The 16,630-nt window shown below is 38.6% G+C and overlaps 1 protein-coding gene across 1 annotated transcript in view; it reads right to left on the reverse strand.

Moving 5' to 3' along the window:
- MET (MET proto-oncogene, receptor tyrosine kinase) overlaps positions 1-16,630 on the reverse strand; it is an 81,101-nt gene that overhangs the window by 44,321 nt on the left and 20,150 nt on the right. Inside the window, exon 2 of the mRNA XM_008705785.2 lies at positions 10,701-10,892. Coding sequence (XP_008704007.1) covers positions 10,701-10,892 — 192 coding nt within the window. The remainder of the gene's footprint in view (positions 1-10,700; positions 10,893-16,630) is intronic.

Raw genomic sequence — 16,630 nt, forward strand, 5'->3', positions numbered from 1 at the left:
TGGGGTGCCTGGGTGGCTCAATAGGTTAAGCGTCTGCCTTCGGCTCAGGTCATGATCTCAGGGTCCAGGGATCAAACCCTGCTCAGTGAGGAGCCTGCTTCTCCCTCTCCCTCTGCACTGCCCCCCACCAAAATAAATAAATAAATAAATCTTTTTAAAAAAGTTTTTAAAAAGTCAGAATGACTATCAGAGATGAACACTAAGACTTAGTGTTCACTCAGCACTTTCAAATAAAAGAAAGACTTTTATTCTTAAATAGGCAATCGATTTGTATCAATATGAGGTGCAGGAGGCCGAATGTAGCCCTGGGCTTGAAACTGCCTTTCTGAAATTGTCCAACATCCCAAATACCGCTTTATGTTTCTGTCATGAGTATGAAACCATGGGACAAACATGGGGATCTGCGAGATTATGATTAGTTAAATAACCGTTCCCTCTGCATCAGCTTTTTCATTTGTAAAATGGGAATGAAAATTACAGGTATAATTAAATGCTTAGTACTCTAACAAATTCACACACAACATATAAATATTTTGGGGAACTAGGTATAAATTTTTTCTTCAGCACAAAGAGTCAAGTTGCTTGAAACAATTTGGGAAGATGCCCAAGTATCTAATTTGCTCCCAGACAGTGCGTTGTTGATAGAGAAACTAACCAAACTCACATACATCCATAAAAGCTAAACATCATGACATTTTGTTCTAACACTTGTTCTATCCCAAACACTCAGCACTTTCAAAACATCTCCATTAAGCAGGGTGGCTATATTTGCACAGAAGTTAAATGATGGATCAAAGGTCATTTGGTCAGGATGAGAAAGGATGGAAACTGTTGTTATGCCTAAATGTAGGGCCAAATAGTTATCTGTGACTTTTGTAGCCAGAGTATAAAGAAGTTCAATTACCAGTCCTACCTCCCTCCTGGGTGCAGGTTACGAGCAGCATATCAGGATATCAGACTTTTAACACCTCTATCCCAAATTGTCCAAATTTCAGTTATCCAATTTTTCAATTTTGACTTACTTCTGGTGCTCAGCACTTGTTTTTCCTATCCACCCACCCTCATTTTTTTTTCATATTTCCCTGACTGTTGCCAATCACCTCCAACTACAAAGGCGAAAAAAAAAACTCCTTCTCTCACACACAGGTCAAAAACAAAATCAAACCCCAGCCTCTCTTAATAACTGCACTCTGTTCTCTGCCTCATTTTGTGCTTTTCATTTCACTGAAGATTATTCATCCCTCTGAACCTTCCTATGAATATTTGCATTTTGCCTCTCTCTTGTATCTTCCATTCTATTCAGACCTGCTACATAACAATCAACTCTTAGGACCCCCTTTTCTCCTATCTTTTTGCTCTCTTTAATATCATTTCTCATATTTATAATAAGCAATCCCTTCCTAATTACGAGGTCATTATCTTTGACTTTATCAAATATCTGAAGCCCATTCAAATGTTCATTTCCCAGAAAGGATTAACCTTTGTCTCTCTTTTCAGAAAGAAGCTCTTTGCATCTCTGGATCTTGGGTAGATTGATTTAAGTGTATTCCCTGTTCAGACTTTTTGTCTGGAGAGCACCATATATATGGTGACTGAGCCAGTCATTTAAGAGCTTTAAATGTTTTTTCGTTTACTTCTCACAATAATCCTACAAGGTAGGTACTATTATTTTCCATAAAGAAAATATAACAGAGAATTTTAGCTAGAAAGTACAAGAGTCAGGTTTCCAAGGAGCTTTATCTAACGCCAGAATCCGATTTGCTTGACCTCTTCTTAAACACTCAACTGCTACACTCTTGGAGCACCAGAGTAAATACCAATAAAAAGCTTCAACTCTGAGCTCTCAAGAGCCACTCGTGAGTCAAAGCATTAAAACAAATTTCACAATATATTTGCCTTGCCAAATACTCCTTGTTTCAGTAATCTTGGCTGCACAAGTTAAGTGTGCCTAAGGAGAAAGACTCCACATCTCAATAGTTTTTGGTGGCACAGAGGAAATTTTACTAGTAGAGCCAGTGAGGTCTACTTTTGATCATGAGCTAGGATGAGCATGGCTTCAAATAGAAAATGGGATGAACCAGAGAAAACAGGAAGGCTGTAGGGAAAAGTGAGATACCTGGAGTTTTAAGCAGAGGCCCTATCACAGATGCAAATACCTTTGTGCTGATCATTTCTAGTAAGGAAACCTACTTCTATAAAATGCCAAGAATGCTTTTCTATCATTCATTCCTCACTTTATCTTGTTGCTAGAATTCCAAACAATGGAGTAACCACATTAACCCTCAAAATACCCCTGTAGCAATGTTTTTAAAGAAATTAGAAGCTCCTTTTGGTTGTCATGGAGATATTTCTAAGGACAGGACTGAACCTAGCATTTAAATTTAATTCTTAGGATAACTAGTACGAAACAGAAGACTGGCAATTATCTTTGACTGTGTTGACAGCTAATCTTTAATGCTTAGGTCTCAAAACAAGAAACAAAAAACAAAAAACAAAACCTTTTCTCTAATGCTCCTGAAAATACAAGACTAATATGTTTGGGTGTGAGGGAGTTAGGGAGGAATCCACATGTACTTGATTGTTGTGGCTATGATCTCAATTATCTGGGAGAGGACATGAGGAAGAAATATATGTACAAATAAAATAAAACCTACGTGGCTAGGTTCCAAAATCCATAAACCTAAACAAATTAATTTTGGTTACTCAAAGGCCAGATTCCCTCACTCCACACATAGAGATTTATTTTTTAATTTTTATTTATTTTATAGATTTTATTTATTTATTTATTTGTCAGAAAGAGAGCAAGGGAGAGCGAGAGCACACAAGCAGGAGGAGCAGCAGTCAGAGGGAGAAGTAGGCTCCCCACAAGCAAGGAGCCCGACTCAGGACTCAATCCTAGGACCCTGGGATTGTGACCTGAGCTGAAAGCAGATGCTTAACCAACTGAGCCACCCTGGCGTTCCCAAGATTTATTTTTTATTTAACTGTTTTAAAATTTAATTTCCCCTAAGAATTTTGAATACAGGTAAACATGAGATATTTGTATGTGGCTTTTTCTCCTTTTTTTTTTTTTTTTTTAAGTAAGCTCCGTGCACAGTGTAGAGCCCAACATGGGGCCCGAATTCAAGACCCTGAGACCAAGACCTGAGCCAAAATCAAGGATCAGACACTTAACTGGCTGAGCCACCCAGGTGCCCCACTGTCCATTTTTTAGAAATGCACAATTCAGTGGTTTTTGCTGTAGTCACAGATTTATGCAACAATCACCACAACCATTTTGGAACACTGTCATTATCTCAAACAGAAACTTAACCCCCTTTAGCCACCACGTTCTTCATCTCCTCGTGCCCTCCAGTCCCTTGCAACCACTAATCTACATTCCCTCTCTATGGATTTTCCTATTCCAGACATTTTATATGAATGAAATCTTTTGTGACTGGCTTCTTTCACTTAGCATAACGTTTTCAAGGTTCATCATGTTGGAACACGTATCAGGACTTCATTCCTTTTTACTGCTGAATAATGTTCCATTATATGGACATACCATATATTATTTATCCATTCATCAGTTGACAGACACTTGGGTTATTTCGACTATTATGAATACCGCTATATGAACATTCACGTACAACTTTTTGTGAGAACATATATATTTTCATTTCTCGGGTATACACCTAGGAGTAGAATTGTTGGATCTATGGTAACTCTATATTTAACCTTTTGAGGTACTGCCATACCATTTCCATAGGTGTGCATAATTCTACATTCCCACCAACAATGTGTGAGGGTTTTAATTTCTCCACAACTTCATTGACATTTGTTATTTTCTGTTTTCTTGATTATAGCCAACTCACTGTGGGTGAAGTGGTACTTCATTGTGATTTTTGTTTGTATTTCTTTGCCAAATATTTTCTTAAATTAAGTAAAAGGCAAGCTTACTACTAGAGGTTCACAGTCTTCCATCCATTCCTTCTGCCCAAGACTGAGTACCTGAGTATCACCTATACTTAGCCTCCCAACCAGTGTTGTGAATATGCCCTCATAGTCAGACTGGGCTTTTGTAAAACAAGTCCTAGAAAGCCTGGAGCTGGGGAAGGGATAAAAGATGGAATAAAAGTGGATTTTCACTAGGAGAATCAGTCAGAGTGGGAGTAGACTCCCTGGGCCCTACTGCTTTTTTGAAACTTACTGTCTTTGGCAGCATATATACTAAAATTGCAGATCAGATAAATTCTCCTTTTGTAAGAACAGAACATATGCAGCTCTATTTCTAGGCAAATACAATCGAGTAGGACCTTTGATATCATCTAGACTGATTTCTAGTTTAAAAATTAAGAAAAATAGAGGATTTCTGTTAAGGGAATTTGTAATGAAAGATGATACAGATTACTGGAGCTTGAAACTCAATGAGAAAAAAATGTGAACTGAAAGAAAAGAAATGTGAGAGAAGGAGATGACACCATTGATAAACAGACGGGGTTATAACTAGATGTGACCTTATGGATCTTGGGAGTGGGTCTGCTTTCCCTATAGTTCCCAATACAGGGTTGGGCACATAGTAAGACCTACAGCCATATCTATTGCCTAAATATTTGAATAGCCTGAAATAAGAAGCTCATTTAAGCCTTAATGAAGGGATAAGGTTTTTAAATGCTTCAGATATTTAGATAACCTGCAAGAGTTTGATCTGCATTTTCAAGATATGTCTTTTAATGCCTCTTGCTTCTTGCCTACCACAATAGAATGAATGTTTGTGTCCACCTAAAATTCATATGTTGAAATCTTAACCCCCAATGTGATGGTTTTAGGAGGTGGGGTCTTTGGGAGGCAATTAGGTTATAAGGGTAGAGTCCTCATGAATGAAATTGGTGCCCTTATAAAAGGGACCCCAGAGAGTTCTCTTTCCCTCTTCCTACCATGTGAGAACACAGCAAGAACAGCCATCTGTGAACCAGGAATCAGGTTCTCACCAGAAACCAGATCTGTTGGTATCTTGATCTTGAACTTCCTAGCCTCCTGAACCATGAGAAATAAATGTTGGCTGTTTAAGCCACCCATTCTATGGGAATTTTTTATAGTAGTCTGAACTGGTTCAGACACCTGCTTTAGGTTTACTGTCTTCCTCAGTATGTGAGAGAAATTGCTGTTTCTGTAGAAAGAAATCAGATATGAAGAGTGGAGTTATTTATCTCAATCAAGGTAAACATCTAGTTTTCTGGAATGGGAAAAAAAAAACACAACAAAAAACAAAAAACAACCATGAGAAGAAATAGAAATTGCTGATTGGTGCTGACAGCTCAAGAAATAAAAGTGGTAAGACAAGGTACCAGGTGGCAAAAATTGAATTAAATGAAGCCTTGCTCTGTTCTTTTCTTTGTTCTTTTTGGTAAATGGTCATGAGTGCTTCTATACCAACCTGATACTACAAAGGCCAGGTTTACACAAAAAGCAAAACAATTTTCCTTATTGCTGCAGTACTGATATGCATATGTGTTTTAACTTTTTGAAATGATTGTGAGTCGAAATGAGTCAAAACCAGATTGAGACCTTTGTAAAAAAACATCAAGCATCTAAAATCCAAATAAACTAGTAAATTAAAAAAAAATTAAATAATCAATACTTTCAGATCAATACTCCAAATGCAATAATTATAGAATCTGCCAATTTATACACAGAGTATATCTGTTTTTGAATTTTAAAAGTGATAAAAGTTAAAAAAAAAAACCCTACTGATACATATACTTCATGTTTTAAAATGCCTCTCTACTCTTTCAAAAAAGCACCCAAACAAGAAATCCCAGGTATTCCCTATTACCAAAAAACAAAACAAACAAAAGCTTAGCATTTTCCCATGGTTTCAAATATTTATGATGTTTTAATTTTCTATGCATATAACAGTGTATAAAATATATGTATTTCAAAAGCATGCATGAATTCGTTTTAGGAAACTATACATGCACTGGGGTTGATTTTTAGTTATAGAGAGAGCTCTGAAATTATTATTTATAATGGTTTCTTTTTCAAACAAAAGAAGTCTCAGAATTCATGAATATATTTTCTTCTATTTTTAAAATATTTTTAAAAAGATTTATTTATTTTAGAGAGAGCGAGAGCGCAAGAATGCATCCATGCGCACGAGCGGGGGGGGGGGCAGAGGGAGAGGGAAAGAATCTCAAGCAGACTCCCTGTTGAGTGAGGAACCCAACATGCGGCTCGATTACAGGACCCTGGGATCATGACCTGAGCCCAAATCAAGACTCCGATGCTTAGCTGACTGAGCCACCCAGATGCCTCAGATTTCTTCTAAAGGAATATACCAAATCTACCATACTTTAGGGATATAACTAAATCAATGATGTACACATTAAAAAAAAAGGAAGATGATATTTTTATCTGAGCATTTTATAAAGGAGACCAGTAAATTAGCAATCCCTAAAGAGAAATGTTTAAGTTCAAGCTTCATTTGCCTGGGTCTCTGCCGGATGCTCATAGCATTGATGAGTTGATGATCTGTGTCTACATTCTCTAAAATAGCAGTAATCCCAAAGGTGATGTATGCCACAGGCTTCCAACACAAAGCTCTGACATACCATGATGGTGGCACAGGAACCGAAAGAATTTGAAGACAGGAGGTCAATAGATGAATTGATTCTTCTTACTGGAAGTAAGTAATTATCCTCAGGTTCACTGATTACTAACATACTCCTTTAAGTAATGGTCATAAGTAAAGATCACAACCAAAGGATGTCTTTTTAGGTGATCCCTATGTCCTTAACTTTCTTGCTTATGATCCAACTGGTCCGGTTAAGAGGCACAAGAGAACAGGGGTGATGAGTGGTAACAGCATCAAGGAACTGGGAAGAGAGAAAGGGGGTGGGAGAATAGCAAGGATGATGCCAAAGAACCAAATGACAGCTGTGACAGTGCCCAGGCAGTGGCCACTGTATGCAGACAAGGTAGCTGTCCAAGGAGCGCTTGTGGAGCTGAAATTGAAACAAATCTTGAAAGTGCCTCCCCTCCCCCAACCCACCCGATACACTCACTCTCCCTGGCCTGACAGTCATTATATATATATTAAGCAAGCATTGTTTTTGCAAGTTGATTAGACGAGGAGCTCAGAAGGGGAGACGTGGGCAATCCCTGTGATTAGTCCTGTGATCTTCATGAGTAACCGTCTTCCCTCTCCCACGTAGCCCTGCACACAGCACTAATGTTCCCGAGCCTTGTTCATTTCAACATCCCTTCCCCCTCTAAAATTTGTAAGAAGCCCTGTTCTCACTGTTTACTTATACTATGGTGAATAGGACTTATCATATTATTTTACTTCAAAGCATCCCAAGAGGGTAATCACACAAATAAAAACTGGTTTTGAAATCTGTATCTATGTTGAGTTGGCGCTACAGATAAACCCTAATACACATACACATCAGTATATTTAGACGGAGTTGCACCTGTATGAGATAAGTTACACATGTTTAAATGTTAGAAACATGTTAAACATGTCTTCTCTGCCATACGTATAATATTGTTAGCTAAACAATATAATTCTTTCTAACCAAATAACCACTGTGAAATACCTGATTCACTTTACACCCGACAGCTGGGGCTGAAGCTTGTATTCCCAGCCAGAGCTGAACATAAGCACAATAGGAAAGGCAGAAACAGCTGCAAACTCTTGAGAGAAAACATTTGCAAAGCAACTCTGACTTTAGGCTTCAGGGTAGGAAGGAAGTAAAAATCATTTTTCTGTTCCTTTTCATGTATGGCAGCTGTCTTTGGAAAAAAATTATGTCCATTCTATTTTATAACAGAAACTCCACTGTATTATTAAAACATGAGTTGTAGGAACTTAGGCCTGATTTAGCACTTTACAGCAGTCAAAACATTTATAGAACTTGGTAGTACTGCTTGGCTAGCTTAGGCTAGAAGGTCCTTGCTGCACGCCTGACTGACTCCTCCCCCCAACATTATTTGCTGTAAACAAACTGGATTTCAGTGATGTTGATTGTTTGATCCTTCAAGTGCCTTGGGTTTATTTACATAAAATTTAAGGGAATGGAATTCTCTTGGACCAGTGTCAGAGAAATGGATCCTACATGGGTCTCAATAGCTCTTTGTCTGTATGTCTTTGTCTTTTGCTGTCTTGATATCAGGTACATGTTTTTATCTCCCATACTAAAATTTCAGGGGCTCCTGGGTGGCTCAGTGGCTAAGTGTCTGTCTTCAGCTTGGTCATGACACCAGGGTCCTGGGGTCGAATCCCACATTAGGCTCCCTGTTTAGAGGGCAGTCTGCCCCTCTGTCTCTCCTTCTTCCTCTCCCTCTTCCCCTCCCCCAGCCTGTGCTCTCTCTCACTCTCCCTCTCTCTCTCTCTCTCATAAATAAATAAATTCTTTAAAAAAAAATAAAATTTTCGTTTCCTTCTTTCTTTCTTTCTTTCTTTCTTTCTTTCTTTCTTTCTTTCTTTCTTTCTTCTTTTTTTTGTTAAAGATTTTATCTATTTATTCGACAGAGATAGAGACAGCCAGTGAGAGAAGGAACACAAGCAGGGGGAGTGGGACAGGAAGCAGGCTCACAGTGGAGGAGCCTGATTTGGGGCTCCATCCCAGAACGCTGGGATCACGCCCTGAGCCGAAGGCAGACGCTTAACGACTGAGCCACCCAGGCGCCCCCCAAATTTTCGTTTCTTAAAGGCAGGTTCTGTGTCACTGCTTCCTTTGCTATACTTACTTGCCTAGTAGAGCAAAGCTAGTAAGTTCCCAATATATATCTGATGAATTAAGAATCGTGTGGTTTGTCAGCACTTCATATAAAATAAGTATCTACTTAGTTATTTTCATCTTTAATGTTTTGGATGCACAGATAATGGGCATAATATAGCTTCTTTTATGAAAATGCTGGGAGACAAGAATAAAACATTTGTCACAGCATTTCTGTTACGATGAGACTGATGCATGACATATCACTTAGGTGGTGGAGTCTGTCACACAGCAGAATCTACTCAAGTTATTAGAGCAATCTATCTAAAAATGGGATTTTATTACAACTTTAGAATCTGGAAATAGGCCAGGAACCTTTTGATGTAAAAGAATGTAAGACCTAAAGTGACTATAGGAAGCTTATTAATATGAAACTGGATGAATGAGGTAATAAACAATTTAGAAAAAAGGAAAGCAAAAGTAAAGATAAAAAGTCAACATAGTGAACACATTAAGAATTCAACAGATGCCAGATTATCTCATGGTCCTTCAAATTTTTTGGAATTCTGTAGAATAATAGCAATGTCGATTAAAAACACATTTAAAATAACACTATATATTTTATAAGGATAATAGATTCGACCATATTTCAATTACTTTAGAGTGCTCGTGTGTGTAGGAGGGGACCGGGCACCCAGTTTTCAGATTTTAAGGAGTTAAGACAGAACGAAATGGTTTGAGGTGGGTAAATAAGAACACTGGCCTGGGAGAGAGAGAGGAGTAGGGAGAAAGTGTAATAATTTGAAGCACTGGGAGGAAGGCTCAAGTGTGGAAGCATTTAGATAACAGGATCTGTACGATTAGTTTTAAGCTAGGAAGGTTTTATTTAGATGTTTTATGACTTTGAAAAAAATCCCACCAAGCCCTACTAGTACAAGAAAAACATGATTTAAAAAACATGGCAATGACCAATATCCAAGCACTATAAAGACAGTGATAATTTTAAAAAATATATTTTATAAATTATGAATACAGATAGAGGATGTACAGATGGGCAAGTCACAGGAAAACTTTATTGTCCTCAATTGGTTTACTAGAAGTAACTGTCTGACTAGGATGTTAATTAGATCAGACGATTATGAAATAATCGTTTCTCTCTTTAGAAGAGATTTCTAGTATTTGTAGAAAGTCAACATATCCCTGGATGCCATGGTCATTTTGCATTAACCAAGAACCTACTGATGAACTCACATTGAAAGCACTACCCAATAACTATTAAAGCAGTCAAAGAGATTCAACGCAAGAGCACTTTAATTTCTGCAAAGTGCTGATTCTTGTATCTAGGGAACACGATAACTGCAAGTCTGAAATGTGAATTTTTATTGTATGGAAATATGTTGCTATCCATTAAAAGCTTTTCTTAATAAAATCTGGATTCTTTCCCCCAGTATTTGAACTTCTTTGTGTCTGACCACATCGTTTTGCAGATTCAGGAGAGCTGGAGTTACAATGGGATCTTGATGATAACGTCCTTTACTAACTCCTGCCAATATTTCTCAATGATGTGAATGTTTCTTCTCATGGAGACACACGGTTCACACAATAGCTCTCCTTTGATCTGTAGCTTCCCTTGAAATAGGAAAACATCGCCTGGAAGTGCTTTAATTGTTTCATTTTATTCCAATCATGTGATAGAAATCATGAATGGAAAACAACAACAACAACAACAAACAAAATCCCAAACCGTTCTGGGCAAGAAAATTAAAGCAACCACATTTAAACTGAAAGCTTCAAGAATTTAACAAAAATAGGCCATACACTTCACAAAGAGTGGACCAGGCTTCATTGTTTTGCTTTCAGTCTGTCTCTAGCTTTTACTGTGATTTTCACTTTATAATATTTACAAATACCTTACTGTAAAAACAAAAACAAACTAATAGTACCATACCAGGTAAAACAGACATAGTCAGAAATGCTATGAAATGCTTAGAAAGCATTTACCTGCATGAAACGACCCTCTGACGTCCCAAGATTAGCAATGGTGAGGTCTCCTTTAATGAAGGTAGATATAGATGTTAAGAGGACTTGGTTGAATTGGCCCATGAATAAGTCAACACGCTGCAAAGCTGTGGTAAACTCCGTTCGATATTCGTCACTGCGCACTTCACAGCCTGATGAATTTCTCAAAAGTGTCTGGAATAAAATATGGTCATAGAATTAATGCAAGTCCAGATGCGAACAAGCTGGTAAAAACTTCTTAGTGTGTCTTTTCAGAGCTTGAAGAAGAATGGCAAGGATAACCATACAAATAAACAAAGAGCCCTAGACAGGCAGAAATTACTCTAGTGACCTACGTGGCTCTAGGACTGCTAGGTGCTGCCATGTGTCTATAGATGTTAACTGGGCTAAACCTTACTATCACAGTTTGCACTATGGTTGAATATGTACATACATAAAAATGGAACTCAGTGGTGCTTGTAAAAGAAAAACAAAACTATAAACCTCTCAGCCCTGGGCATAAAGGTAACGTTTCTGGCAGGCAAATCCAGTAAGATGTATTTCAACTGGAATAATAATAAATGTAAGAGTCATACGTAATACATTACATATTTTAAAATGTGTGACTTTGTGCATTTGTGTGCAGTGAGGTGGTAGGGGGTGGTAGCTGATAGATAATTCAGATAGCAGAACACAGACCCCAGACTCAAGTTCCTGCATCAGATCCTCGGTCTCTCATGTTTATTTACCTTACATAGTCCCTTTAATCTCTATGTGTTTGTGAAATTCAGGTTAACCATGTCACAAGTAAAATCGAGAGAATTATAGAAATGTGCCTACCTTGCAGAGCTGTTGTAAAGGTTAAATGAGCTAATTTATAGAAATCTCTTACCATAGAACCCAGCACCTAGAGAATACCACTGAAGTATTTGTCATCATTACGGTGAAAGGCTCAAAAAAATGTAAAAGCTGTGCACCAAATGCCACAGTTACCGACTTATAAAAAAGGCAATTACCACTCAATCTGGTATTTATCTTTTAGGTTCAGCTTCTGATTTTTAAAAATATTGTTCAGTAATATATGTCAATTAAGCACCGTGGATCCCTCCCTTCACCTTGACACCTCAGTGTCCTAGTTTTCCTTCTACTTCTCAGATTGCAACATTTAGTCCTTGTGCAGGACCATCTGTGCCTGGCTGTCAGTGTCAGGGTTTCTTAAGGCTCCATCCGAGGGCTGCTCCTCTTTTCACTCTTTACACTCTCCCTAGGCAACCTCAGTCTCTCCTGTGATGTCTATTACTATTTAGTTGACACACACATTTGTACCTCTACCCTATCCTCTCCTCTGAGCTGACTGTGTATATATCAAATTGCCTGGGAAATACACACTCAGATGTCTCCAAGGCCTCAGGTTCAACATGATCAAAGTAGAAAACACAATCTTCCCCCAGGCCTGAGCTCATGATACAACACACTCCAGTGAATGGCTTTACCATTTCTCCAGATGCACAAGTCATAAATCTAGGTGCTATCCCTGATTCCTCCCCATGTACAGTCCATTACCAATTGTCATCAACTGCACTTCCTAAATATCTCCTGGATCCATCCAGTTTTCTCTGTCTCCACGCTTTGACCCTCATCCACGCCACCCCTTCCCATTCCTGAACTACTATAATGGCTTCCAAATTAGACCTGCCATATCTGATCTCATCCATTCTCTACAGTGCAGATTTTTTTTTTCCTAAAACACAAATCTCATCATGTCACTCTGTTTAAAACACTTAATGTCTCCCTACTGCTCTCAGGATAAAAGACAAATATTTTTAACATGGCCTGGTGAGCTCTGCATCATCTGTATCCTATTGAACTTCCCAAATTCATCTTCACTGTGCTCTCCTTTGCACTCTGTGCTCCAGGAGCTGGTCTTCTTTTGGTTCTCCAAATATGCCACGTGTCCTCCCATTACAGGGTCTTTGCACATGTTCCTGGAGTGATCCTTCCACCTTCATTCACCTTATTGGCTGCTTTGCCTCCTTCAGATTGTAATATGTCGTCATTTCCTTAGGAGGCCTATTCTGACCTTAATATCTAGGTCAAATGCTTCTATTATTGACTGTTGTAATACATTTTTTCTATGTGTCATAGCACTCATAGCTGCAACTACTATTTGCTTGTGGATTACATGATTGATGTCCCTGCCATCAGAAACCATACTTGTTTACCACTGTATTGTTAGTTATTGAAATATCATACATAGACCATTAATAAATATTAATTGAGTGAATGAACAAGCAAGTGAATCAATTATGGGTGGATGGGGGATGCGTGTGGAGATAAAAACTAATATTACTAAAGATTTTTTTTTTCTTCCAGGAATAGGTGTAGTTAAAAGTTTATAAGAAATAAATAGAGTGTTTGGCTCCTGACTGTACTTATAAGACATCTGGGAATTGGTAAATTTGGGGGAGATAACAGGAAGCAGGAGGATATAATAAGGAACTGTCTTCTAACTTGGAAGAAAAAGAGAAAAAGTTTATTTTTACATATTTTTGTATGTAGTTTCAAGTTAAGGAAAATGATTTGAAGATTAGGAATTGTCTATTATTATCCTACTATATTTATAATAATCAGAAAACTTCCAGAGTATATTTCAGACTAACTTAGTGTTGAACAACAAAGTGAAATAAACTTAGTTATCTTTATGTAAAACAGCCTTACTCCTTAATGTCAAAATTCTGTCACATGGAATACAGAGTTCTTACATCTATTGACTTTTATGGTAAAAAATAATCTACAATGCTGTTTTATATAGCAATAATATTTCCTCATTGTAAGTGGCAATAAATTAACAAACAAAGAGTATCAGAGACGCTAAACCTACTGACTCTTACAAGTAATGAAATGTTCTGGTTCTAGACATTTATTTTGATATATTAATGAGTGCTATTTCACTATTTAATTAGAAGCTTTTCTTCACTGAAGTACTATGGATTGCTCTGAGGAGTAGCAGATAACTGAAACGTACCAGCAATTCAATAGTAACCGATTAATTGGTAATTAAGTTTCCATTGGTGATCAATCATCCATTTTGCAGAGATAGCCACAACCATGGAAGCTGCTTAAAGGAGCAAAGACCAGTTTTAAACCAAAGACCATCTCAAGTGTTCCATTTCAGAGGTGACTGCTCTTCAGGGTGAGCGTTGTGGTTCTTTTGTTCCACCCCCCCTTTTTTAAAAACTTTTTTCTATGTCTAGATGGCATCTTGGGAACTTAAAGCCTCAAATTTGACCTTGCAGAGATATGATGGATTTATTGGAACATAAAACAATTTGCCACATGTGGAGTAGTCATAGATTGTAAATTAGAAGCAGCTTTCTATCAACAAGAGGTCAGAAATGGTCTCATTCATCTTTTATCATCCTGCCCTGCATTGTGCTTAGCACACAGTAGGCATTTAATAACAGCTTCCTTAAAAATTACTCTATCTACAAGGTGCCCAGAGATAAGCCCATCTGCCTACCCAGCCTGCTTCCTTGTCTGCTTTGCTAAACCAGGCCAGCAGGAAAATGGAGGTGAGATGGAGCCTGCAAACCTGAAAGAACTCCTATATCTTTTTTAATTGGAGGGAAAGTAACACAACCTGAACTGCAGCCAGTATGTGCCTTCTCGTGTAGGGCGTAAATGTAGAACTCCGTACCGACTCAATAAATACTTACGTATGTTCATGTATATTTACATTTTTAGACTTCTCCCTTAGGAAATGGTAAGGTCTCTAAATGGTACCTCCTCAAGGTATTTCTTCTCCCCCAAACAAATTCCGAAGTATAAAATCATTGCACAATGCTGGAATAGGATCTACAGAACTCCTTGATCTTGAAAAATTGTGCAATTTTGAGCTAAAAAACAAACGTCATGTCAGGTTCAACTGACGTTCAAATTTTATAAGCCAAGGAATCCCAAACTTACTCTTTCTCATTTTCTCCGTAGCTGAGATCTGGAGGAGAGGGTGGGGGCAATAGCTTCTAGGAGAAAGTACCATTCCAGGATTCACTGCAGGAGAGGGGACTACTCCTTGTCTCTTTCTGCTGAGAATCTTGATAAACTCAGTGATTGGGGTCAGGGTGGCAGGAACTAGCTTACAGAGCCCCATGTTGTCTTTGAGCTTGAATAGTGGAATTTTAATCATCAGGGAGCCTTGGTTTGAGTTCTTGGCATTGCAAAGGTAAAGCACTGTGTAAATATGACTAAATCTCAGTCTGATTCACTATGTCCCTTAAAGATAATGAGCAAATGTGTTTGCTGCTCATTGGTGCAGGGAAGATGGGGTGGCTTCTCACCACTTTACATACAGTCCTTGGGTGTGGTATTTGGAGTGGGGTTGGGTCCAGAAGGAAGAGCAACTACAGACCTGCTGCCAGGGGTCTCCTTGCACTCAAGCTTCCCTCAAAGCCAGGAGGGCTTGTGCTTTGAGGTAAAACTGAGCATAGCTGGTGGAAGGCAGTTCTCTGGTAAAATACCTGCTTTGGGGCACCAAGGAAGGGTCTGCAAAGGTTTCACCCCAGCACTAGCTGGGGAGTCAGACTAACACTCTCTTTTTGGTAACAAAGGGAGGTACCTGCATCTATACTGCACCAGGCACAGAGTTGGGCATTTTCACATGCAAGCAGACTTACAGCCCTGCAAGGCTTTCAGGTTTCAGGAGAAAGAGACTCAGAGCAGCTGAGGGTGCAGCCACACTGGCTGATTCACGCTGGAACTGGCATCAGAACTGGAACAGTCATTAGAATTCGGTTCTATCTGATTTTCAAGCTCATGAATTTCTTCTGCTACTGTTTACTATTCTGGGCAAAGTTCCAAGAATTGCACAATTACAATAATGGAAGGGGCCTTAGGGACCATCTTACCCCAGCCCCTCATTTTAAGTATGAGAAACTGAAAGTCAGGGAAATCATAACTCTGAGAATTGGAATCAGTCAACAAAAGTTATCAATTAGCATGCAAAAAAACCTACAACTCTTCAAAGTAGGAAATGTAGACTCACCCACCCCTGATTCCTTTTCTGAGAGAAAAGCTGGAATTAATCACTGTTTTCTGGACAACAGCATAAAGATGACCACTAGCGTTCTGGGCTGATCTAATCAGCTTGGCTCTCGAATCTTCCTCTCTGTTGCCTATTTTGGTTTGTGAACATGACCATGTTTCCATCCAGGTAATTCTAAAATTCCAGTCATCTCTTGAACATTTCCCACATCCAACTAGTTAGTTGCTCAGTCCCTCTGAAATCTGATTAAAGTCCTCCAGCCACATCTGCACCCCTGCCCCAGGCTACGTGTTTCCTCACTGGCCTTCCAGTCTCCCATCTCATCTGCCTTGAAGCAGTTATGAGCTGTAATTCCCTTCTTGAAAACCTTTAGCTGCTTTCCAAAGGCCTGTAGGAAAAGTCCAAACTCCAAACTATGACATCCAAACCTGCCTCAATTTGTTTTTAAGTCTTTTTTCCATTAAGACAAAAGATCAAGTGACCATCTAGGACACCGAATGGATCTAAGAGTGGCTATCCTGACATGAGACCCTTTCCATTCTTGGATTCTTTCATTTGCTTTGGCAGTTGATGTCCCAGCTCCTGCTAGTCAGTGACACCCACTCCTTGGTCACGTAAACCTGAAGCCTGGCTCTTTTCTAAAGTCTCTCCTTACAAGGTCTGTTGAAGGACAGAAGTAATATGTTTTATTGGGTTGGGGGACGGGAGATAGTGACAAAGAATAAAGCGGATAGTATAAGGGTACAGGGAGATACCACATAGCTTGAGATATTTGAGTCAGGAGGGAAAAAGAAATAAGAAAAAAATTCACTCAATACAATATATTGTTTAGGCATATACACATGTACAGTGCAACTAAAGGCAAGGAAAAGATTAACAATTCACAATCATT

This window comes from Ursus maritimus, unplaced genomic scaffold (genome assembly GCF_017311325.1).
Source record: "Ursus maritimus isolate PB19 unplaced genomic scaffold, ASM1731132v1 scaffold_3, whole genome shotgun sequence".
In the NCBI taxonomy this organism is placed as follows: Eukaryota; Metazoa; Chordata; class Mammalia; order Carnivora; family Ursidae; genus Ursus; species Ursus maritimus.